Source organism: Salminus brasiliensis, chromosome 6 (genome assembly GCF_030463535.1).
Source record: "Salminus brasiliensis chromosome 6, fSalBra1.hap2, whole genome shotgun sequence".
In the NCBI taxonomy this organism is placed as follows: Eukaryota; Metazoa; Chordata; class Actinopteri; order Characiformes; family Bryconidae; genus Salminus; species Salminus brasiliensis.
This window is the reverse complement of record NC_132883.1, coordinates 16,702,229-16,726,357: the sequence shown is the minus strand read 5'-3', so window position 1 is coordinate 16,726,357 and position 24,129 is coordinate 16,702,229. Positions and strand designations below refer to the sequence as shown.

General features: G+C 42.0%; 1 protein-coding gene across 2 annotated transcripts in view; it reads left to right on the top strand.

Moving 5' to 3' along the window:
• Window positions 1–1,990: 1,990 nt before the first annotated feature.
• The window catches only part of fancc (FA complementation group C), a 35,277-nt gene continuing 13,138 nt past the window's right edge, over window positions 1,991–24,129 (top strand). For both annotated transcript variants that reach the window (XM_072680947.1, XM_072680946.1), the window contains exons 1-8: window positions 1,991–2,060; window positions 6,592–6,757; window positions 10,226–10,313; window positions 11,186–11,280; window positions 17,698–17,805; window positions 17,910–17,974; window positions 20,544–20,708; window positions 21,645–21,801. In XM_072680947.1, coding sequence (XP_072537048.1) covers window positions 6,602–6,757; window positions 10,226–10,313; window positions 11,186–11,280; window positions 17,698–17,805; window positions 17,910–17,974; window positions 20,544–20,708; window positions 21,645–21,801 — 834 coding nt within the window. In that variant the 5' untranslated portion in view covers window positions 1,991–2,060; window positions 6,592–6,601. The remainder of the gene's footprint in view (window positions 2,061–6,591; window positions 6,758–10,225; window positions 10,314–11,185; window positions 11,281–17,697; window positions 17,806–17,909; window positions 17,975–20,543; window positions 20,709–21,644; window positions 21,802–24,129) is intronic.

The window sequence follows — 24,129 nt, the reverse complement described above, 5'->3', positions numbered from 1 at the left end:
TCTCCTTTAAACAGTGCCACCTAATGGTCATACATATGATGGAAACAATGTCTAACAAATGTCTATTCACTTCTGAAACCACCTACCTGTAATTTCTTGTCTATAAAGGAGCTTGAAAGCTGACTGCAATCAGTTCTGTGATCTGCTAACATGATTTATGAAGAGGTTATGAGAAAGCTAAGCGAGGTCTTTTGTATTTTATCTATTCCAAAACCTAATGCCAATGCTGTTGATGATAATGTACGAGAAAATAATGTCACATTAAACAGTCACACAAATTATTCAAAGGCCCATTTCAGAGAGGCTGATTCAGTTTTTGACTGTGTGTTTTACATCATATATTGAGATCATTTACACATGAACATTCTGGCATCACATCCTCACCCTCTTCTATAGGGGAACCATAGAGAGCATCCTAAGCAGCTGCATCACTGCCTGGTTTGGGACCTGCACAGCCTCTGACCGCAAGTCCCTCCAACGCATTGTGAGGACAGCTGAGAAGATCATCGGAGCCTCTCTCCCCTCCGTCATGGACATTTACACCACCCGCTGCATCCGCAAAGCAACCAGCATTGTGGATGACTCCACCCACCCTTCACACAGACTGTTCTCCCTCCTGCCATCAGGAAGAAGGTACCGCAGCATCCGGTCCAACACGACCAGACTCTGCAATAGCTTCTTCCCCCAAGCCATCAGACTTCTCAACACAACTCAACTTCTGAACTGATATCTTTCTGGTACATGTACACTCTCCCTCTCACTCTCCCTCTCTCTCTCTTTCCAACCATTTACCCCAGATAACAGGGGAAGCATTTTTTGCACAAGCATTTGCACTAATAACTTTACTACCTCACTGGACTCTATTTATCGCACATTGCACAACTTGCACACTACAGTCATTATTTATTATTCTCTGTCTGTACTGTGTTGTGTTGTCTGTCCGCACTTGTTGTTTGTGTTGCACTTGTGTTTTGTATGCACTGTCTATGTTGCACCATGGTCCTGGAGGAACGTTGTTTCGTTTCACTGTGTACTCTGTATGTAGTTGAAATGACAATAAACCCACTTGACTTGACTTGACTTGACTTGACTTAAAGGAGAACTCATTAGAAATGATGTTAACTGTTAACTTAAGTAGAACGTTCAGAGAATGACTCCCCAAAATAAACATGCCGCCTGTTTGGACACCCCATGTGTTGCTGATGTTGTTGTTGTTGACGTGTAACTGAACAATTTCTCAACAGAAAACTTTTTTTTTTTTTTTTTTTTTTTTTTTAGGGTGCAATGTCTTATTTTCTAAAAAAAATAAAACAACACATATTCAATTTGTCATAAATTTCTAATTTAATTTTTAGTTACATATAGTAAATAAAGTTTATAGTAAATAAATATGTATCTTAAAATGTGCAGCAGTGAATTCTCCTTTGAGGGTGCATTATAAAATAAAAAAAGAGTTAATATCAGAGTAACATTTTGTGCGTGCTGTTATAGTAGCATTTTTAATTACTTAACTTAGCATAAATATGCATGAAGCAGGATATGACTCCTGATTTTTTACGCCTTATAATTGTTTTGCAGTCGTTTTTATTTGTATTTCAGACATTATTCAGTTGTGTTCATCATTTAATTGAGTTAATAACGCAGATTAGATACTATTAGATCCTCCATATGAACGGTCTAGATCTGGTACGTATTTAAACCGAACCAAACCCCGCTGTTCTCTCTCTCTGGTCCTGAACCGCCCGGGGAGCGTTCAGGTGAGGCGCGCTTCTCCAGCTAGAAATCCAGACAGTCCTGTCTGTGGCCATGAGCTTCAGGAATGTCCGGAGGACACTGATCTGAGATCAGTCCTCGGGTCTGGTTCATGAACTGTTTCACTGTAACCTGGGTTCATTAAGCTGATCCCGAATCAGCGCTGCACGTTAAGCTCCGCCTCCTTAACAGCGCTCAACCAATGACAGAAAACAACATCCGGTTAGTCGGAGAGAGCGGGAGGTTCAGGGGAAATGCCGACTTTTCACTCAGAGGAAGAGACAGCGGTCTGATTACTGCACTCACAGGTCTGTGGCTTAAATGGCGTAGGGTGTGTTTTGGGGATCTGTTTGTAAGGTAGGAACGAAGGACAGATCCAGATATTCAAATTTCACGGCTTAGATAGACATAATAATAATAATTATGATAATGGTGGCTAGCCTAGCTAGCTAGCTAACAGAGGATGACGTTGAGCCGTCAGCTCTGTTAGCCCTGACTTTTTAGCTTCAGTGAATTTATTAAAGCGGTTAAACGGGTGAAATATGTGCTATATGTGCTGCAAACATGAAAACTCGTCGTATTGCTTGACTTTACGTAGCTAGTTTTACGTTGTGACCATCTCACCATAATTATTAAACCTATACTAGTCAGCTGAGGAGGATGAGCAGAGTAGCCTATACACGTCTGCTTCAGTTAAAGTGTTGTTAGCTAGTTAACTTTGTGTGATAATGACACGAGTAGACCTGAAAGTACTACAGGAAACAACACGAGCAGAAGTACAAAAGAGCTAGCTAGTTTAAAAAAGAGCACTACTTAAGGAAGATCATAGGACCCTTGTGGTCTAAAATACACTGACCGGCCACTTCATCATTAAAACCCCCTCCTTGATTAGATCGGCTCCACTGATCATATAGGAGCACTGTGCAGTTCTATAAATACCGTCTGTAGTCCGTCTGTTTCTCTGCATACTTTGTTAACCTACTTTCAATGGTATTATTTGGATGGTGGGTCATTCTCAGCACTGCAGTGACACTGACCTGGTGTGTCAGTGTGTGTTGCGCTGGTACGAGTGGATCAGACTCACTGTTCAGTCTGTTAGACACTCCTCTAGTTGGTCCACCTTGTAGATGTAAAGTCAGAGGCTGGGACTGAAATGGCTCCTTATCAGTGTTATGTTGAACTTTTCAACCCGTTTAAACAATACTGCGCTCATACTCATAACCGTGATCATTTTTGCCACTATAAATGTGATGACATGGCTGTTTTTACACTTGTCCCAAAAACATTTGTCCGCACCAGGCCATGGCATTTCACCGTGCAGAACAGCCATACTGGCAAAAAGTCACATGACAAAATGAGCAAATCACACAACCTCACACACTGTGCCACTTTCACATCTGCAGCAGCCCACACCAGAGTCAGCCTGAAGCAACCCTCAGACCACCGGTTCAGGAGGACCAGAGATCGATGCTCTGGTCTGCTCCCAAGCTCCAAAAACGGCTTTCACACATGGTCAGATGTACTGAACTCGCAGAGCAAGCGGACCTGGTAAAGGGTGGGGGCGGTAGTTTAACTTTACACTTTAGGTGCCCATCTTAAGTGAAGTGCTTCAGTGTGAAATGTTAAAACAGCTCATTTTAAAGCTTAAAATGAAATATATCTATTGAACCATCAGCCAATCCTCAAGATTTTCTTTTGGTATTGGAACATAAAAGTGGTATTGTGCCGTCTCTCTACTAAATAATCTGTTAATCAGTCAAAAAAGCACATTATTATTAGTAGAGTATGCACAGTCTTTGATTAGCTGAATAAGGGGTGTGAGATGTGGGTGGAGATTAAATCTGCATGAAGCTAGATCTTCTGAAAGTGAGTTGCTGACCATTTACATTTACATTTAATGCGTTTAGCTGATGCTCTTATCCAGAGCTGGGCCAATGCAGTGTTGGGAGTCTTGCCCAAAGACTCTCATTGGTGTAGTGCAGCACAGTCACCCAGACCGGGAATGGAACCCCAGTCTCCCACGTGGTGTTATCCATGGCGCCACACCAAGGTGGGAATTCTGTGCTCTGCTGGGGTGATGAGTGCAAGGGTGTCCTTCTCTATGAATAAGGTGTTTTCTCTGTGAACAGATCAGTTCACCTGTTGCTGAACTCCCCAAAACCTTTAAACGAATATCCACAGAAGTAAAGTGTGAAACAGCGGCTCTCTGTGGCACACTGTAGATACTGCAGGTTAAAGGCATGTCGCCGTTAATCATTTGTGGGCATTTTAGCATTGCTATGTTTGTAATAAACACTTCTGTTAGTTATTTTGTTGGCTGTGCAGTTTTACACATGCTAAGAGAATGAAATGTTCATTAATCATTGCTGCATGCTTGCTTTGTTTGTACAGAAATGGGGAAAGCTGGACTGTAGGTGCAATAAGGCTTAACTTGCACTGTTTGTGAGTAAGATAATCAGTTGTAAATTGCCATGTTGCATAACTTTGCTAATTAATTTATTAAAAAAGTGCTTTTTTTCTTAGCAAATATTATTAAAGTAAGGCTAGACAATGGTATAGTACATTTTCTTACAGAGCTAGGAAGGTGATAAAGCTGTGACCTCTCCACCCCACCACCTCAGGACTAATTGTGGTCCTTGTAATAAAACTTGCAGTCAAGTACTGTTCAAAAAGTACTGACGATGTTGACAATATACCCTGACAAATGTATTTTTTCATCACATTCTATTGGGCCTATTGGGATTACTTGATATTTGTCATGACCAATATGAGCCGTAGATATGTATCAATTTCAGCATCACCTAAACGTTCTACTCCTCTGGAGATAAATAAATACATCATTGAATACCAGTTTGAAATGTTGGGCACATCTAAACATCTGTTAGTAGTTATTTTTTATTTCTTTTGTTTTTATATTAAACTTAATATTGAGTTGTTTCTAATTCCTCTGTCATGTGCCAATCGGACTATCTTACTCCCCTCTTGTGAAGTCGGAATTATGCATGTTATGTTATGTGCTTTGTATTTTTAGAGATGATGGATGCAGCGTCAGCTAATGTAACACTAATAACTTGCACTGCTCTAGCTGAGTAGTCAATTTACTGTATTTTATAGAACAATAAATAGCTCTGTTTTATAGCTGTTTTATAAATGACATAAACATAGATTACAGATACAAATAATCTGCACAAACATCCATTAACAGCAGCTAATTGATGCGACTCAACTTGGGATCTCTCCTGACATTTCCAAATAATTCCAAAGGCAGCATAGTTCACATCCAGTAGGTAGGATTGCAGCTAATGCAGCGCCAAAGGACAGCTAAACATAGCATTGCTTTCTGACAAACACCTGGTATCTCCAAAATGACTTCTTTAAAGGAGAAAGAATCCAGTCTCACTACTCACTACAATTTTTTTTGCTTAACTCTGGGCTTTAGGAGTAACTTATCATCACTTACTTGCAGTAAAACATGGTGGTAATCCTTATTTATGAGTGAGTAAACATGTAACTCACTATTTCCAGTGAATGTGGTGTTAAATATGACAGGGCTGACTATGAATGCTGCCTTTAGTCTTTTAAAGCACAAACGTTCCAAACGGCTGTGTTACCTAAATGATATTGTGCAATCAAATCACAGGTGTCGTTTTAGAAAACACCTCCACTTTCACCCAAACGTTGGCTGAAACTGTGTCTTATTGACTCGTCATCTCGAAGTGTTTGTTTGTGATTTTGGTTTAATGGTAAAAAAAAGAAAAGAAAAAAAAAAACAGCGGGTAATTACACGTCGCCTGAGCCATGGGGGCTTTCCAGCAGGGGTGATGGCAAGACATTAAACAAGTCGACATTACGAGGCAGTCATAAAAGCGGTCCCTTGTTGTGTCCTTCGCAGACCTGTCATTAGGCCTAAAAACAACAATTACCCACAAACGCCAGCTTCTGCACTTACCACTTTAGGGCCTCTTTCTTCACAGCCGTTCCCCTCTCACTAGTTTCAGATGTCCGGAGAGGATGTGAGAATCTTGCTTCGCGGCGGGACCTGACGACGTCGCCATCAGCTTCGCTGGGCTTTGTTAATTTGTCAGAAAGGCTTGTGTGCTGAGTTAGGAGGCTACTGGTAGTATAGTCCAGCAGATTTTATTGCACTGCCCAGTGCCGGGGTATTAAAAAGTCCCCCTTTTTATTTATTATTTTTTTTACTGCTCCACTAGTGAAATACAAGGTGATGACAAATTCAGAGAGCCCAGCTGGGCCACACATTTCCAACTCTTTTAATTCTCTGATTATGGCCCTTGTCACTTTAGACCCTGCATAAAGACATCATTCTTATAGTCCTCCTTCCCCAGCTTGTCTGTGGTGCTGGGTAATGACCTGTTGAAGTTAGCTGTGCTGTCGCTGAATGGCCTTTTGGAGAACCCATAACCCTTTGACCACAACTCTTGCTTGCACAAATGGAAGGAGACATCTGAGACCACACAGTGCACTGTGTTTTACTGGAAAATGACTGATCCATGTTTCATAGCCATATCACATCAAGTGAAGGGTAAATGTAGGTTGGGGATGCTCTTACTGTGAATTCGCAAAATTCAGAATTTTCATACAGTGGTGTCTCGGATTCAGTATTTTTTTTATATAGCACTAAATAAAAGTGCAATATTAGAAACTACATCTGTGCTTTACGCTGTCCTGATCTAACAAATTAGCCACAAGCTAACATGCTAATGATGAAAAACCAAGCTAATAATGCACTTTTTTTTATCACATCACTACCTCACTGTGTCTGTTGTCTTGTCTATTATAAAATAATATATTTGTGTGTGTATATGTGTCCCTCCACAGACTTTAAGCCATGGCTGCGCTTCCTGAGCTGCAGGTCTCCTTCTGGATGGACAAGGCAGTGACGTGGGGCCAGGCTACATCCCCCTCTATTCAGCTGGACGCAGGCAGACACCTGAACTCTCTGAGGAACTTCCTCCAGCAGCTCCTACAGGCACTGCAGTCCATGGTAATACAATGCTGTCTGTATTCTTAAAACATGTACAGTCACATCTCTAGTTGTAGTGCCATGTAGCTGTTTAAAAGAAAACAGCTAGTGACCTAATCTCTGTCCTTCTGACTGCTCGGTGAACACTGTATGAATGTGTTCAGTTCCACCAGCAGCTCACCTGATTTACTTTAATGGAGGACTCATAAGATAAAACTAGGCATTGGATGGTACAATTACAATGCTTTGCTTAGTTGTACATATTGTAATATTTGTGCCTTTTGAACAAATAAATGCTTACTGCCCAGATAAAGAGCTTTACAGGTCTCAGGGTACAAGAGGCATAATTCGGGCAGTACTGTACACTACTTTATCAGAACTTGAACAACTAGAGAGTCTCCTAATGTTTTCAAGTAGACAAAGCCTAGCTGTATGTTAAAGTGAAAAAGAACTCCCATCAGTCTTCAGCGTTAAGCCTACGATACGGTCCTTCAGCTGAGGGCCTCGAGCAGACTGCGACTGTACTCTGGAGACCGAGGCTCTAACAGAAGCCTCTCTGTGCTGCAGCAAGCAGGCCATTGGCATGGCTACAGTGTTGAGTTAGTGGGCTAATAGCCACAGAGGGACTGGCAGCGTTAACCTAATGTATCCCCGCATCAAGTGTTTGGATCAAAACTTGGACGAGGGATCAGATGGAGGGAGGGGGTGAGTCGGGGGGCTCTCTGAAGGTCCAGTGTTCGTGGAAAAAGTCCTGCCTCACACCGTCCATGTTCACCTTGAAAGGAGCCTTTTCTTTAGCCTGTAGCAGCTTAGCACCCCAGGAGCTCTCTCTGCTGCATGCATCCGTGTTGCCTCAGCGCCTGCCACTGAGAAAGGAAAGGAAAACAAGTTTGCCGTTGTCCGGCTTTCTAATTTCACCCGTTACAATGGGCACCTGCCAAGACGCAGTTATAACTCCCCCCACCTTCCCAATCCGCCACCACTTTGTTTTCATCACTCTCAGCATGGGTCAGCCCGACATGATTGGGTTGGGGATCTGTTAATTGGACTGAGAACCTCTTCCCGGCATCGGCTCGTAAAGACGGAGGCTGAATGATGCTGCTTTTGATGACTGAAATACTTTTCTAGTATAAATATATGTTCCAGTTTATGTCATTGTCCTCATTTGCATTCCTGGACTGAGTCTGTTGAATGTTTCTCTGCTGCCGACGAAGGACGCCCGTAAGCATTCCCCTCTTTTTCTCTAGCCCTCCACCACTCATCCCCCTCTCACCTTCACCTCAGTGGGTGCTGGCTGGCTGAGTGCCTGCGTCAATGAGCCTGAAGCAGGCAGTGAGGTTTCGTGACATAGAGAACCATGTGTGCTGTGTGTGTGAAAGAGAGTGCACATTTCATGTTTGCCGATTTGCTAATGTGCTTACATGACTTTTACTTACTTACCTACATGATTTTTTCTGCCTTATAGGAGCTGTGTGGGCTATGTGTACTGTAAGGATTATGTCAAAGATATGGCATGTCCATACTTTTATTATTTCTCCAATAAATACAGTTATAACTAAATAATACAATGTATGCTATATTTACTATATAGTTTACCATGTATACTATATAGTGTACCATATATACTACATTTATAACTATAAAACACCATATATTGTCATTGTCTAATGAAAAATATGGTTCATTTGCAGGAGAAGGCAAAACATTCTTAACTTTGAATGAAAGTCAATGCAAAATGAGTTTATTCAGAGTAATTTAGAGCATTTCTATTGGTCTATTCATCCAGAATTATTCACACTGTCTTCAGAGCAGCTACAGGGTTCAAAAAACTTAAAATGGACAGCAGCAATATGCTATATTTACTACATAGTATACAATATGTAATACGTTTATAACTATAAAATACTACATATAAAGTTTGTCTATTATATTTACTATATGTAGTACATTTATAACTGAAATGCCATATGCACTGTGGAATACTATACAGCTCAAAAGCCCAAAACCACCCTTCATTTATTGTCAGAAAGTGGGGGGGTGGGCGGGATGTCTGACGGAATTTAACAGTTCACTCTCTGGAAGGAGGCAGTCAATGTAACAAATAATAAATGATCAAATAATTAATAGAGAGAAAGTGTGACTAACCACCATACAAAACCAGGTAGATTAGGTCAAAAATCTGCTATTGAAAACAGGGCTTTTTATTTATAAATTTTCTGCATATCCCAATTCAATCACACGATAAAATATTGGCATGGCCCTTGTCTTCTAGTTGTCCTCCTTGCATTTCTTAAATTCAACTTTCTGTCCTTTTAATAACCTTTCAGTCCTTTCAATTCAAAACTCTTAACATTTATTAATGGTCTTTCATTCAGCCAGGCTTGAGTTTGTTCTGTGGTGAACCAGTTTCTCTGTCTTGATTCACAGTAGTTTAACATTAGTAATTGGTACAACCTTCACGACCGGTAAATAAATCAAGCACTTTTACACTGTATTGTGTGTTCTATCATTGCTGCCATGCAAAAACCTTGAATTTCCAAAATAGCAAACTTTACAAGAGAAGTAAAAATCTTTCATAATATAGTCAAGATGTAAAAATATTAATTTAAAGTCATTTAGGAGCTTTTCTATTGGTCCATTCATTCATTCGGACCAGCGGCCAGATTCAAAATAGCTCCAAAAAGGGGAAAAGGATGCAGGGTTTTGTGTGACCCTGACAATATTCTGTGATCTTTTTTTATGGGATATATGGGTGTACGGATTGATGAAATTATGTGAATTGGCAGGTTTTAGCCAGTCTTTTTAACACTGATTTCATCTTTCTCTGCCATAGCATTCAGGGCTTTTCTGCCTGTGTGCATTTTTATAAGCTCATGTTAATATTGCTGAACATTCTTTGAGGGTTTTATCATTCAGTTCACACACAAATCAGTCAGCGTTGTGCGCTGTATGCATATGTGTGTGTGTGCGTATATGTATGGAAGACGTGATTAAAAAAAGAGGCCCCTTTCCTTTGAATGGATTCCAATATACAGTAAATTAGCAGTGCACATCTTGAACTCATGCAGAAAGCTGCGATCCTGGAGATTCCTCCGTGTTGGTGAGCTGGTTTTCATTAATTACGTAACTGTCTTTAAAGAAGTGATCAGTGACTGACTCCGTCTGGCTCCGTGGGAATCGTTTTTTTTAAGCCTATCAAAAAGTCTTTTGTAGGCTGTAGGAATGCTGAGGGGAAATTGGGATTAATTGTTCATATTAGTTGTTGGTACGCGTCTTTTTCAGCTACGACAAAGCATATCGCAGCATCACAGGTCTCAGGTTTTTGGCAGTTCCAGTGTACAAGAGTACAGAGTACAAGAGAGCATAGTCTGACTGAGTGTGTAGATGGACACCTGTGTAGAAGCAGATTAGTGTCGCCTTTATCAACATGCAGTTGAAGATGATGTTGTATGGGCTTAACAAGAAGTGTGTGTGTGTGCTGTGTTTCAGAGCTCTACCACTGACGCCATGAAGAACCTTCCGTTTGTGGGCCAGTTCCTGGGAAGACTTTGCTGGAACCCATATGTTACTGCGGATGGTAAATTTACGACTCCCCTACTTGCTGGGGGTGTGTTTCCCATTTGGGACGAAGAAATGGGTCTGCAGGGGTTGGGTATTTGCACTCGTTTACCAATGAGCCCTGTAGCGGCCTGCTGGGCATTTGTTCTCTTTTCTACTCTTTCAGTGTCTCTCTCTCGCTCGCTCTTTTTCTCTCGCTCTTTCTGTCTCACACTCTCTTGTTCTCTCTCTTATCATGCTCTTTCTCTCGTGCTCTCTTTTTTATCACCCTCTTTCTCTGTTGCACTCTCTCACATGCTCTTGCTCTTTCACACGCGCACACTCTCCCTTTTGCTCGCTTGCACGCTTGTGCTCTCGCGTGCTTTCTCCCTCCTTCTTGCACTGTTGTGCACACTCTCATGTGCTCTCTCGCGCTCTCCCTCTTGCTCTTTTATTCTCTCTTGCACTGTCTTTCACACTTGTGCTCGTGGCCTCGTGTTGTCTATCTAAATCTTTCTCTATCTCTCTTTCTTTCTTGCGCTCTCTCGCATGCATTCACACTGATGCGCTATCCCTTATGCTCTCACTCTTTTGCTCTCTCATGCTTTCTCATGCCTGCTTTCTGTTGCTTTTGTGCGCACTCTCGCTTGCTTGCTCTGTCTCACGCTCTCTCTTTCTCTTTTGTGCTTTCTCTCTCTCTCTCATGCCCTTTTCTCTGCTCCTTGCATCTCTCCCCTCCAAGCTCCACATATTTCCCCTCTTTATTTACCTTATCACTCCAAACACACAGATATGCGCTGAGTGTTGAAATGACCGATCGTGTGTATGTTTATGTTCAGAAGAGCTGTATATCAGTGTCATGTCTGCAGCTTTTAAAATCCTCTTTCTGTTGTAACCCTTTGTATCGTTCAGGAGAATGCCGGCGGCTCTTGCTGCAGTGTGTGTGGCGGCTGTATAGTGCAGACCCCCATAATGCTGTGGAGCGCAAAGCCAATGAGTGGATACAGGTTCTGTAAACACACACACACACACACATCTTGGGTCTTAAGTATCCATATACTCAATAGGTCCCAAAATTTAGCATGATATTAAGGTCCAGTATCAGCAAAATTCATGCCAATATCATCAAGCCCTGATGATTAGTGCTGAATCGTACAGTGTAACAAAACTCTGACCAGAGGACAGAAGAAACACGTCCTGCTTTTAGGGACCTTTAGAGACTGCCAAAGTTACAGGCCTCATCTATAGCAGGGGTGGGCAACAGAGGCCCAGAGTCCAGCACAGTTTGCTGATTTCCCTGCTCCAACAGACTGACCAAACCTGGCAACTAACAGGCAAGTTGAATCAGGTGTGATTAAGCAGGAAGAGCACAAAACTCTGCAGAAATCTGGCCCTGCAGGATCCCACCCCAGATCTGTAGGACAAATATAAATGTGAACATGAAATATACATGAAATACATCCGTATTTCACCTCAACTTAACCTTAATAGTTTTCACACCAAACACCAAAAAACAAAGACTGGATCGGTATCAGCTGATACTCAGCATTAAAAGACCCAAAATAACCTAATCAGGACGTCCCTAGTCAGTATCACATGTGGAGTGTGTGATAACTAGTGTTTTAAAAAAACTATTTTAAATAATAATTTAAATAAATAAATATTTTTAATTTAAAAATACCACCTTCCTCTTTAGTGATGTAAGGGTTCAGTGTTTGGAGGTGAGAGGTTAAACACTCTGCTTTCAAACTGTCAGAAGTTTCTAATTTGTATGTATCATTCAAGTAAAAAAAGATCCAGGGGGAAAAGAAGTGGAGAACTTCAAGTTCACACAGATGGTTTACCCTAAGCTAGCCCTCATAGAGCCCTTCACATTTTTGCCAGATTAAAACGTGTGAGTATTCTTTTGATTTTTTTTTTTTCTTCATCTAATAAAACATTGCGCTAATTAAAGCAGGCCTTTTAAACTAATCTTTTAATTTGCCAGATGTTTCTTGACCTATAGAAAGGAAGTGGAGACAGAGGGGTGTGTGGATGCTCTGTGAGGGGCTCTGTCCTGCCGTTAGCTAACCAGCTCTTGTGCCGCAGCAGGTAGCGTGAGGAGAAAAAAGGCCAGGGGGGCGTGAAGGGGAGAAGGGTAAATATGCAGGACTAGCCGTGTGTTGGTTGAATGGTACATGCAAAGAGCCGTTCTGGTAATTGAACTCTGGAGCTTGTCTGCTGTTGAGTGCTTGAGTGAGTAAGGACCAAACACGCACGTTTGTACTGATCTAGCTGATGCCGCTGCCTTTGCGGTCGCTGGTCATGTTTATTTTCCCCTCTTTAACATTGTCTCTGAGGCAGACAATTACAAGTCCGGGAGAAGAACACAGAGCCCAAGTCCTCCAGTTAAGATATGTGGTGTATTCTGTGGCCACAAGTCATCTCTCAGATATGTCTCGCAACCTCATGGCTCTCTCAGATTAGACCAAATGATTGGTGTTTTGTTCCTGTTGTTGTGCTTTCTTTAGCAAAACTGCTTCCAGAAAGTATCTGAGAGGTTCCATGAAGTGGAGCAGTAGAGGAAACCAATCTCTGTAGTAAGCGTAGTTGTGCAATTTTAGCAAAAAGGCTATCAAAACTTTCCAAGTAATGACATGTAACAATACCAGATCCATTTTTGGTGGTACAGTTGTGGTCGGATGTTTACCTACACTCATCATGGACATGAACATCATACCATTTTTGGGCTTTTAGTTGAATTCTTTTTCTGGGGTAGAATGACTGTACAAAACACATACAAGTTGTTTTCTTTCTAAGTACATTTTTTTGTCTAAATGTTTACCTTTTTCTTCCAATTTGGTACCGCCAGTTACCGCACCCATTCATAAGTGTGGGCAACTTGGTACTTGAAAATGTATTTGGTCTCTTAACTCCCTGCTAGCAATCATGATGGACTACAGCTGGTAGCTTCTCTGTGCCCTCATAAAATGGGTTTGCACTCATTGGCCTGGCCATCACACGGTACACTGGAAAAGACCAAGACGCTCAGTCCAGAGCTGAGAAGCATGAGTCAGGAATGCCTTTTTAGCTATTTCTGAACAACTGCAGATCACTAGTTCAAACAGAAGTTGTTTAGTGTCTGGGAGGTGGATGTCCTCTTCAGCTGAGAAGAAATCACTTAGGATGGTCAAGAACAACCCAAGAACCACCAAGACCCAAGCCTGCCACGCACTAGAAGATGCTGGAACACCAGTAAAACTGTCTACACTCAAGCGAGTTTTACATCAACATGGACTGAGAAAATGCAGAGAAAGAAGCCCCTGCCCCGAAATCGACACATTGACCATTTGGACAAACCTTCTGGAGGGAAGTATTATGGGGAGATGAGGCCCAGATGTTTGCAGGAGTTTACCTTGGAGTTTAAACACGGACACATTGATCCATTAAACTTACTTCACATCTCAAATGCCCAGTGTCTGTGTTTTGGGGCAAATGTAATGGCAATGAATGGCACCCATGCAAAGATATACAGTGGGGAGAACAAGTATTTGATACACTGCTGATTTTTCAGGTTTTCCCACTTGCAAAGCATGTAGAAGACTGTAATTTTTATCATAGGTACTCTTCAACTGTGAGTGATGGAATCTAAAACAAAAATCCAGAAAAATACATTGTATGATTTTTAAATAATTAATTTCCATTTTATTGTGGGAAATAAGTATTTGATCATCTATCAACCAGTAAGAATTTTGGCTCTCACAGACATGTTACTTCTTCTTTAAGAAGCCCTCCTGTTCTCCACTCATTACCTGTATTAACTGCACCTGTTTGAACTCGTTACCTGTATAAAAGACACCTGTCCACACACTCAATCAGTCAGACTCCAGCATCTCCACAATGCCCAAGACCAGAGAGCTTTGTAAGGACATCAGGGATAAAATTGTAGACCTGCACAAGGCTGGGATGGGCTACAGGACAATAGGCAAGCAGCTTGGTGAGAAGGCAACAACTGTTGGTGCAATTATTAGAAAATGGAAGAAATGCAAAATAACGGATAATCTCCCTCGGTCTGGGGCGCCATGCAAGATCTCACCTCGTGGAGCATCCATAATCTTGAGGAAGGTGAGGAATGAGCCCAGAATTACACGGCAGGACCTGGTCAATGACCTGAATAGAGCTGGGACCACAGTCTCAAAGAAAACAATCAGTAACACTCTACGCCGTCAAGGATTAAAATCCTGCAGTGCACGCAAGGTGCCCTTCCTCAAGCCAACGCATGTCAAAGCCCGTCTGAAGTTTGCAAATGACCATCTGAATGATCCAGAGGAGGAATGGGAGAAGGTCATGTGGTCTGATGAGACAAAAATAGAACTTTTTGGTTTAAACTCCACTCGTCATATTTGGAGGAAGAAGAATGATGAGTACAACCCCAAGAACACCATCCCAACCGTGAAGCATGGCGGTGGAAACATCATTCTTTGGGGATGCTTTTCTGCAAAGGGGACAGGACGACTGCACCGTATTGTGGGAAGGATGGATGGGGCCATGTATCGTGAGATTTTGGCCAACAACCTCCTTCCCTCAGTAAGAGCACTGAAGATGGGTCGTGGCTGGGTCTTCCAGCATGATAACGACCCAAAACACACAGCCAGGGCAACTAAAGAGTGGCTCCGTAGGAAACATCTTAAGGTCCTGGAGTGGCCTAGCCAGTCTCCAGACCTGAATCCAATAGAAAATCTTTGGAGGGAGCTTAAAGTCCGTGTGGCCCAGCGACAGCCACGAAACCTGAAGTCTCTGGAGGAGATCTGTATGGAGGAGTGGGCCAAAATCCCTGCTGCAGTGTGTGCAAACCTTGTCAAGAACTACAGGAAACGTCTCATCTCTGTAATTGCAAACAAAGGTTTCTGTACCAAATATTAAGTTTCTTTTTCTGGTGTATCAAATACTTATTTCCCACAATAAAATGGAAATTAATTATTTAAAAATCATACAATGTATTTTTCTGGATTTTTGTTTTAGATTCCATCACTCACAGTTGAAGAGTACCTATGATAAAAATTACAGTCTTCTACATGCTTTGCAAGTGGGAAAACCTGAAAAATCAGCAGTGTATCAAATACTTGTTCTCCCCACTGTATAACTATTGCCTTCTCCAAAGACCTATTGGAGAACCTCTGTTTAATGAAAAATGCTTGTGCCTCCTTTTTTTCCCTCAAAGCTCACACATCTAACGGCATCATCCTCTCATGGGAGGGGCATCGTTCATGAGGTTTCACTGCTATCATCCCACTGGATGCTTTCTCTCTCTCTTCCTCTTGTAACGCTCGCGTGTAAACGAGCAGCCTTGTCAGAGGGGAGACCAGTCGAGTCATGTCTGGGAGAGTAAAGCATTAGTTGTCTTCTTCATGTGGGTGGCTGAGCCTGAAAAAGAGGAGGGGTGGGGCGCCAGGCTGTTCTGACCAGATCCGCAGCCTGAAGTCCTGTTATTAAAGACCTCACTGCCCGCTTCCCCACCATCTTCCACTCTCTGCCTCCCCAGCCTGGCTCGTCCGCTCCTCCACATCAGAGGCAGCCCCACGTTTGATGAGATTCCCTTTCTCTCCCTTTCTGACTCTCCTCCCGCTCGTCCCCTCCACACACACGCGGTCCCCCCAGGGTCCTGGCAGTGTTTGTCAGTGTGGAGGAGGGTCCTGTTGGGTTGAGCAGTAATGACTGTCACCAGCCTTGCCTCTGTCTCTTTCCCACTTTTGTTCCATCTGTTTCTCTTTGTCTCTTTCTCTGTCCCTGCCTTTTTTCTGTTCCTCTCTTTCTCGCTCTCCTTCTTTTTCTCTGGGTTTCTGTTTTTCTCATTTTCTCTCTCTCTTTCTTAGTTTCTCCATTTCTCATTTTCTCTCTTTTCTTTTTCTTTTTCTTTCTGTTTCTTCTTCTCACTTTTTTCTTTTCTCTTTTACTTTCTCTCTCCCTCTTGCTTTGTTTCTCCCTTTTTACCATTTCTCTTTTTCTTATTTTCTTTCTCTTTCTCTCTCTTTTTCTCAGTGTTCCTCTTTCTCCTTTTTCTTTCTCTTTCTCTGTTTTTCTTTCTCACTTTTTACATTTCTCTTTTACTTTCTCTCTCCCCCTTTCTTTCTTTTTTTTATCCCTTTCACCATTTCTCTTTTTCTTTCTCTTTTTCTCTCTGTTTCTTTCTCCTTTTCTTTTTCTTTCCCTTTTCTCTGTTTCTCTTTCTCACCTTTTTCTTTTCTCTTTTACTTTCTCTCTCCCTTGCTCTGGCTTTTTCTTTCTCTTATTCTCTGTTTCTCTCTTTCTTTTCTTTAGCTTGTCTCTTTCTCTGTATTTCTCTCGCTTTCTTTTGTCTTTTCCTTTTTCTCCATTTCTCTACTGCGCTCTCTCTCTGTGACTGGTTCTATCCTTGTCTTTTTTTTATTATTATTATTATTAATTCTATCACTTCAGAATAATAATAATAATAATAATAATAATAATGTGAATAATAATGTGAAAGTCAAGTTACATTTGTATATGGCCTTTCACAATCCCAAGGTCGTAAAGAAAGGAATCATTAAAGTAAACAAACAAAAACACTAAAAAAGGACGTAAGTATGGTAAAGAGAAAGGTCTTCATGTGCAGTTGATGGGCACTAGTACAGGTTACACAGCGTTGGAGGAATACATTGCACTTAAACATTCTACATTATCCCAAAATGATGTGCACCCCACCCCCCGGTTATGTAGATTTTTTTCTTTTATTCTTTCTTTCTTGCTCACTCTCTCACACTCGTTTTCTTCCTCCCTTACACTCCTCCTTTCAGCAGCATGCTATTATTCTTGTTATTTAAAGTTTAAGTCCAGTTTTGGATTCAGGTATATCTTTCATGTCTTAGACCAGTCTAAATGGTTACATTGTTATGCTGTAAAAGAATTACCATGGAAGATTCAACGCCCCCCCTCCCAATCTTCACCTCACATTTTTCAGAAAAAGCCACCATTCCATTCCTGTGTGCTCCACCCGCAGCCTAGCTTGGAGCTACGCAGTGTTTTTGCACTTCAGATGGTTGTAATTGAGCCAGTTGGGTCTGTGGAAGACATCTTAGCATACTATAAACCTAAAGAAACCACACAGCCCCACCACAGGCAGCCATGTTTTCCTCCTAGCCTTTAGGCTTTTGCAGAGGGAGTCTCAGGTCTTTGCATGCTGTGTGTTGCTGAGAATGATTCTGCCTAAAGGACAGTTTTGTTGTTGAATGTCTTACTGTTTTTTGTGCTTGTCATGCAATGTCTATGTGCAGATTTGACTTTTTTATGAAACTGAAACGCTTGATTTTTCAGCTTCTACGAGTGTGTACAAGTATATCACACTGGGGGCTAGAACACCAGAACTCATTTTCATTGGACAAGTGAAGAGCTGGCACAACAATTGACTGTTAAATGTCTGTGTTAAACAGAATTTACTGTGCCACCTAACATCAGAGGAAGAAGGCAGTGTGGTATATGCCCTGAAAAAGCACTCTGGCTCCATACCCCAACAGTATTATTCAGAGACCTTTAAAAAGGTAATGGCCGACCGTGCTGGTCTTTATTCACTTCAGTTCTTAAACAAATATGTATTTCCTTTAGTCCTGTGAATATCAGAAAGGTATATGTTTCTCTTCTGTAGATGGTGGCTTTACTGACAGAGGAGGTCAGTAGGAATCATATCACTTCAGCAAACTCTTCAGAAAGGTTTGTAGCAACAACGGTTAGTTACCACACTCATTCTCTCTGACAGCAGGTTAGAACAACCAGAAAGTACCCGATGTAAAATAATAGTGACAAATCTAATTTACACAGTTTTCCCCTTTTTCCTAGATCTAGCCAGTCAGCCAAGACATATTTGGGGGTTGCTTTTGCACTGAAGCTGCGAGGCTAATGTACAAGTAACAAGTAATCGAAGCCTATACCCCAGCAGTTAGCATCATGCAAACTATGTGCCTAAACCACAACACCTATGCTTAACCAGTCTCAAATACACTAGACTGGAGTCTGTCTGTGGAGAGCCTGGCCACTTCCTAGTTCCCCTAGTTCAGGTGACCTGAAATGAAAATGATCAAACATTTATAAGCTATGATTTTGCTCATGTACTTCATACTAACCCGTTCTTTTTGGAGCGCCATCTAGTGTCTGACACACCTGGCAGACATTATCAAGTGGTAATTCTCCTCTTTACAAGGTCTCTGGTGTGACACACTGTGACCTATAGGGATGGACAAAAACACAGAATGAAGTAGATTAGGAAGTCCATTTGAGATCACATAACCACTTGTAATATCAGAAGTGTGTCACGACTGTGCACTTTTTTGTGTACACAGGCTTCTATTACTTGATAGTAGTGGGAAAGGCATAGCGATAAAGTTTCAGACTGCCTCTCATAGCTCAGTGCAAAACTAGTGAAACACTCAGTAATGTAAATTACCATCATTACCAGATGAGTAAAGAATTTATTTTAGCATGAGTCTAATTAATTTTTTACAAACATTTTCACGCACATACTTCTGCAACATATAGTTAAATAAATTTATGTCCCAAAAAATTATGTTGCCATTTTATGCTGATTAAAAACTGGTGCGCCCTCGAGAGGTTGAAAATTCAGTTCTCCTGCATCTGTAGTTCTGCCTCTATTGTTGATGAACTAAAGGGGCAATTATTCCCTCTATTACGTAGTAGTGGGTGGCAACGTTCCAAATGCTGACGCCCCCATTGGGCTCATAGCTGAAAGGGGCAGGGATTTGCTGCACTATATCTACATGAATGTTAGAGCTACGGAAAGCCATCATAAGCTCCCTTCACAAAAAATGAGTCCGTACATTCAGACTTTTGCTTTAATATATGATCGGGCTTCGAATACCTGTGGGGTGTGCAACGGGGTTCACAGATTTGGAAGAGGGGGTACAGTGCAGTGGCGGGCCCGTATATTGTTTGAAAAATGGGTTGCAGACATTAATTGTTGTCAAAAAGGAGTGATTGCATTTGGGCGGGCCAAGGGCATAGTGTAAAAGACGTTGCTGAATTTTCAGGTGCATCGAGGCATACGGTCATACGGGTCTACCAGCTGTGGCAAAATCCTAGTGTACAGGAAATTCTCCTCAGAATTGTGTCCAAAAGTTGAGACTGATGGACAGGGGCCGCTGGTGTGTGTGACTGCTTGTGAATGAAAACCTCTTTGCCTCCAGGCAAGAATTCAGAAGCAGTTTCTGATAGAGCTCTCCACAGGGAACTGCACACCATCAGCATATGGAGCAGAGTGGTACGCAAGAGACCTTTGTGTACTTTTGCTCAAGAATGACGAGAATAATGAGAATTTCCTGTAGACTAGGATTTTTGCCACTGCTGGTAGACTGGTATGGCCACACGCTTTGATACACCTGCAGATTCAGCTACTTCCTTCACACTGTGGCCTTTGGCATGCCCAAATGCAAACATTCCTTTTTGCCAATCGTTACCATCTGCTCTGCAGCCGGTTTTCCACACATTGAACGAGACATTCTCTACACTGTACCACCTCTTCTCAGTCTATGAGAAGAGTACTTGTGCAACGCCATCTGCAGGAGCCTGAAATTACTACCACCTTAAACACTCAAGGTGACTAATTCTTTGTCTGGGGAGCTTGTTAGGTAATACTGGCGAATAGTTGGTTAGAAGGATGAATTGCTTTGCCATGCTTTAAAAAAAGTCCATACAGTCTGGTGCTGTTTTTGGTGTGTCACTGGACTCTTAATACTGGATCTGGTCAGATTGTTTGTCAGTATTTATTCTTTCAGTTCAGACAGATGAGGGGAAAAAGGATTCCAAGACTGCAGGGCTAATGTGTTCCAATTTCAGTTGATCTTGACCTGAAATGCTGTGAAATTGTAAGCCAAAATCATGAAGCACAACTGTCACAAAACAATGTAGGCAACACATCAGTAACCATTCTGTGTAATTAGCATTAAACCCTGCAGGCATATGGTTCTTATCAGCTCCATTGTGAATACATCTGAATTGGCGGGTTTCTCAAGAACTGTGCTTTTCACATCAAACCACTCCATCATCATGTTTTTCTATAAACTGCCTTAATTATTGAATTATACAGAATTTGTCTTTAAACATTCAAATGATGCTTGTCAGTGCTCACTTTAATAATCCTTTTTAAGATCATGGTAAGTAATCTTATTTACATATAACTGTGACTCTAGCATACTAGTGTTGTGCATACATTATGTCTCCTTTATTGTCATATGTAAATTCTGAATTCCTAAATGGTCATTTATTGCAGGTGCTCCTGCGACCATCTCTATGCGGTGTCAGTAGCTTGTGTCCCCTTGGTCACGTGTCCCTTGGCGGCTCCTCTCGTTGGCGCTTTGCTGAAGCGTCCCGTTTCTTGTGGCTGTTCTCATCTCAGTAAGGAGTTCATAGATGCAGTGAGCTCAGCATGGCTCAGGTACAGATTGAGACGATCAGTTGTTGTCTTTGTTTTATCAAAAGCTATAATAAATCATACGTAGGACCACAGCACACCATTGCATCACAGTATAGCACTATAGCAGTGTAGCATTATATCCTCCTCGAGTTTATTGCATAAAAATAATGATAATTAGGAAGTGACATTATTTCAAATTCTTGATGCCTTAAATTCCCAGGACCCTCCAACGTGTGGTAAAAATGCTCAGATACAGTTTTACAAGCCTATTTTGACTCAAGAATGAAACGCACCGTTTTGCCTTTTATGATGGGCTTGGAGGGGGGGTATGGAACTCTGCTATTTTTTTTTATATATATGTAACTAGCATGACCCACAGTCTCATTGTCTAGCCTAGCTTAGTTTTGCTTATAACAGTAATAGGAACAAGTATTGTAATTATTCCTGGGTCCTGCTGGGTAGTATTTCTGTCCTTGCTGGGACAGTCCCTTAGCAATGTGGTATCCCTTTTCCATGCTCTGTGTCACAGAACGCCCCCCCCCCCCACCCAACTTCCTTCCAACTGCCACCTTTTGGTCGCTTGTCTTGCCCTTGCGGATACCTGCAGAACTGCTTGCTCTGCATTGCATCTTTGCTGGTCAGCCTAGTATTAGCTTTTGGTATTTTTAGCATTGCTTCCATGTTCTCCGAAAGTATATTTTGTGTTTAAAGCTCAAAAACCTTTCATTAATATACTGGGGTTTGTAAACTCTGTTTTGGTCATGCTGTTGTTGTTTTGTTTTTTTTACAGTAAACAGGGTTTACAGTATGTCACCACCGTGCACCAAACTCTTACTATTCGACTACGCAAGATCCTTTCCATGTAATTACTGCATGATAGGTCTGAGGGTGTAATAAGGACGTGCCAGGCCTACAATCTAATATGCCTTATCTGGTGTTATTTGCTCTGTTTTACAGTAAGAAGCTGGTGATGGAAGACTTGGCTGTAATTGCCCTGTGGTGTCAAAGCTTGTCTAGCCTGGAGAGGGCAATACTGAGTCTGCTGGAGTCCGTTCTTGCTGATCAAGGGTCAGTGATTCATAGTCTGGAGACAACGGTCACTGACTCTTTACTGGTGAGTGAGTACGCTCTCATCCACTGACGAGTGCCACTCACTTTTGGAGGATTCAAATTCTAGGTCTGATTCTAAATTCTGCCTGTTGAACATGTTTCTGTCCAGTTGTTGTAAACCTCTGTGAAGTCGCCCACCTCTTATAAACAGCGCGGCTGTCCTATTAACACACTGTCAAACATTGTCCGACCTAATCTGTTTGGATGACTTTTGGATTACAGGAAATGAACAAATTGTGTTCTTTGGTGCTGAGTGAGCTTGATGTGGTTATTTTTGATCGAAGCAGGCAAGTCATAATATTTACAGCGATTACTAATGTGTTTCCAGTGGGAATGTGGAAGGTAGGTAACCAAACGACTGGCTCATCAGCGGAGGAATGTGCTCTAGTCGCATTCCTGCCTTCCTACTGAGATTTGAAAATGATGGTCCGCTGACGATGCGCTGCATAGCTTACAGTTTACATGATGCACCGTCATTCCTAGGCCACACATTCAGTACGCTCTCCTGGCTTTGGAGCTGCTGCTGTCAGGGCATTATTTGTTTCTCCTCTCCTGGGACCTTTACGTTGATATTTAGAACAGGCAGCGGTGGAAAGAACGCAGTGTAGGTACAGAGTCTGTTTAGATGTCCCATTAATGAACGGGTTGAAATCAGCCCCTCGTTTATCTCCCTGCTAAACATTGGCTTCTTCATCTGCTGCACGTATGTTTGGCGGTCCAGGGCCCACTCGACAGACCTAGGCCAGTTTGCCAGCGCTTTGCTCTCTTGCACTGCCTTTTCACTCTTGCGAGCAAGTTGTTTAATCTGCAGTGAAAAATGATGGAAACGGCAAATTCATTTTGCGTCCCCGTTTCAGCACGCAGCCCCCACCTCAGAGTTTACATCCAATAACCATAAACAGCACCTCCCTGCATCCCCACTGCCAAAACAGGATGTTTTGTCCATGCTGTAATTGACCCTCCCTGAAGTGCTGGGAGAAGGTATGGAAGGGGCACTAAAAGCGCATCTGGTTTCACTAGGGAGAAAAAAACGAAGAAGAAAAAAAGACGCTCGCTCATGCCTCTATATTAATCACTTTTGATCTCCCCTTTGCTGAGCTTAAGTAACAAGAGGAAGCTTTAATTAACAGCTTTGAAGTTGAAGTTTAAGGCTGCTGTGCTTCTTTAATAGCTAATCTTTGATTTAAGATCACCAGCTGCCAATGCTGTTTCTGTCATTCTGTTTAGGGCCAGCTCTGTATCATTAGATAGATCTCACCTACTGCCTGCTTTATTGCTGGACGCACTGAATGCAGGAGGAAGCACACTGATAAATACACACAAATGAGTGCTTCGGTTTAACTGTGGTATGTTATTTATTATACCACATACCACATTATTGTACCACAGTCCGACCTGGCAGTTAGAGTGGCTGAAAGGAACTCTGTGGGTGTCTGTGTTTCCCGGGTGTCTGTGTTTAGCGGCACTCCAATCTCAATGAATATCATGCTGCCCGATTTTCCTGTAACCTAGCAATGATCACCAGCCCTTGCATAAGAAAGTAACAGCAAAGCGTAGCATTGTTTAACATTAAAGTAAGAAGCCGTTTAAGAAAGAACTATAACACTATGTCTGATAACCGAGAATTGTGTTTGCAATTTTTTTTTAAGATTTTAACCTAAATGAGAGTTTGCAGGGAAATTGTCTTGGTCACACAAAAACCTCCCAATTTGACATAATTTGAATCTGACTGCTCATGATAAGTGAATCAGTAGAAATGCTCCAAAATAGACTAAAATAAAATGAAGTCTCTTTACATTGACTTCCATGTTATTCTCCTGAAAGGTGCCATTTACAACAGGTATACCATTCTTTAATGGGGGTTCATATGTTCATATGTTGTGCAGTGTTTAAAGGACTTACATGCCACTGCCTTTTCCGTTTGTGAGCCAGTTTCAGCAGAAGCTCCTCTTCTTCACTGATCAACAACATTTGCCTTCCAAATAGCGCCATGGTGTTTGACAGTGTGTGATACAATATAAAGTCAAAATTGAATCCTGGTGGGTAGATCTCTCTCTCTCTCTCTCTCTCTTTCTCTCTCTCTCTCGCTCTCTCTCGCTCTCGCTCTCTCTCGCCCCACATCTAAAAAAGGAAAATTGAGTAAAAATAAAAGACGTTGTCGCCACTCGCCAGGGATGGTGGTGCAAGAAGTGTGAACATCGAGGAATGCGGACGCGGTGGCATGCACCAACCTCCACATCTGCAGTAGATATAAGCCCTGTGACTTCAGAGTTTAAGCCAGGGATGCTAGCTAGGGCTGGCATAACAGAACTGGCAGTTGGTGCTCTTCTCC